The sequence below is a fragment of the Triticum dicoccoides genome, chromosome 6B (genome assembly GCF_002162155.2).
Source record: "Triticum dicoccoides isolate Atlit2015 ecotype Zavitan chromosome 6B, WEW_v2.0, whole genome shotgun sequence".
Lineage (NCBI taxonomy): Eukaryota > Viridiplantae > Streptophyta > Magnoliopsida > Poales > Poaceae > Triticum > Triticum dicoccoides.
The window spans coordinates 693,232,570-693,233,473 of NC_041391.1; the positions used below are offsets into that span (position 1 = coordinate 693,232,570).

Sequence of the window (904 nt, forward strand, 5' to 3'; positions counted from 1 at the left end):
GAACGAATACCATCAGATTAGAGATGATAGGAACTAAATTTATAAGCCTAATTACTATGAACCTCTTGTTTGCTTGGATCTCATCAGAACGGAGCTTGATCCACTCCCAGTATTGTCTTGTCTCGCCCCACGAAATATGCAGGGATCTCGCCGAGAGCATGTAGCACTTGGCGCCCGTAGCCCGGTCCAGCCACATGCTCTGCACAAAAGACCGGCAGAATTCTGAATTTTGATCGAGTAGAAAAGGACGCAAGCACCCAATGTAGTTGGGTTGGGCGATTACATTTGCATGGGATCTGTACTGCACGTACCACGAAGTTGCCTGGGAGGAGCGCCGGTTGATCGGAGAGGCATCTGAACAATCCCTTCTTGGACGGCGGCGCGCGGCGGAGCACGCCTTGAGCGAACCGTGGGAGGTCGCGGGGCAGGAAGGAGGACCAGACGGCGCAGAGTCCGCGGCGGCGAGGAAGGCCCGGGAGACGGCGGCACAGCGTCCGGCGTCAGGCGGCGACGTGAGGGAGATGATCGACGCGAGGAGCTCCTCCGACAGGCGCGAGATCTCGTTGCCGTCTCCTTCCATGATGGGATTGATCTGTCGTGTTGGATCGGATGGACTAGTTGTTTTTTTAGGGAAGAATCGGATGGACTAGTTATTTGGGGGGTTGGAGGCGGTTCGATCCTAGGAAGATTGCAAAAGGCGTCCAAGCCGAGACATTTTCTCTTTCTATATATTCGGCCCGGCCCACAGTGACGTGCACTTATAAACACAGCCCAGCCGACAAATACATGCAATTAGCCGACTTTTCTAGCTTAAGAAAACAGACTTTTCTCGCTCAGGGTATTATACGCCGTATTGGTGGTGAATGGCCAAACCACGAACTTCTGGCAGCACAACTGTTACCAA

The 904-nt window shown here is 53.4% G+C and overlaps 1 protein-coding gene across 1 annotated transcript in view; it reads right to left on the reverse strand.

The window, feature by feature from the left end:
• LOC119322341 (F-box protein PP2-B10-like) overlaps positions 1–402 on the reverse strand; it is a 2,483-nt gene extending 2,081 nt beyond the window's left edge. Inside the window, exons 1-2 of the mRNA XM_037595837.1 lie at positions 312–402; positions 63–199 (exon numbers count right to left, since the gene is read on the reverse strand). Of these exons, the coding sequence (XP_037451734.1) occupies positions 63–196 (134 nt within the window). The 5' untranslated portion in view covers positions 197–199; positions 312–402. The remainder of the gene's footprint in view (positions 1–62; positions 200–311) is intronic.
• Positions 403–904: the final 502 nt, after the last annotated feature.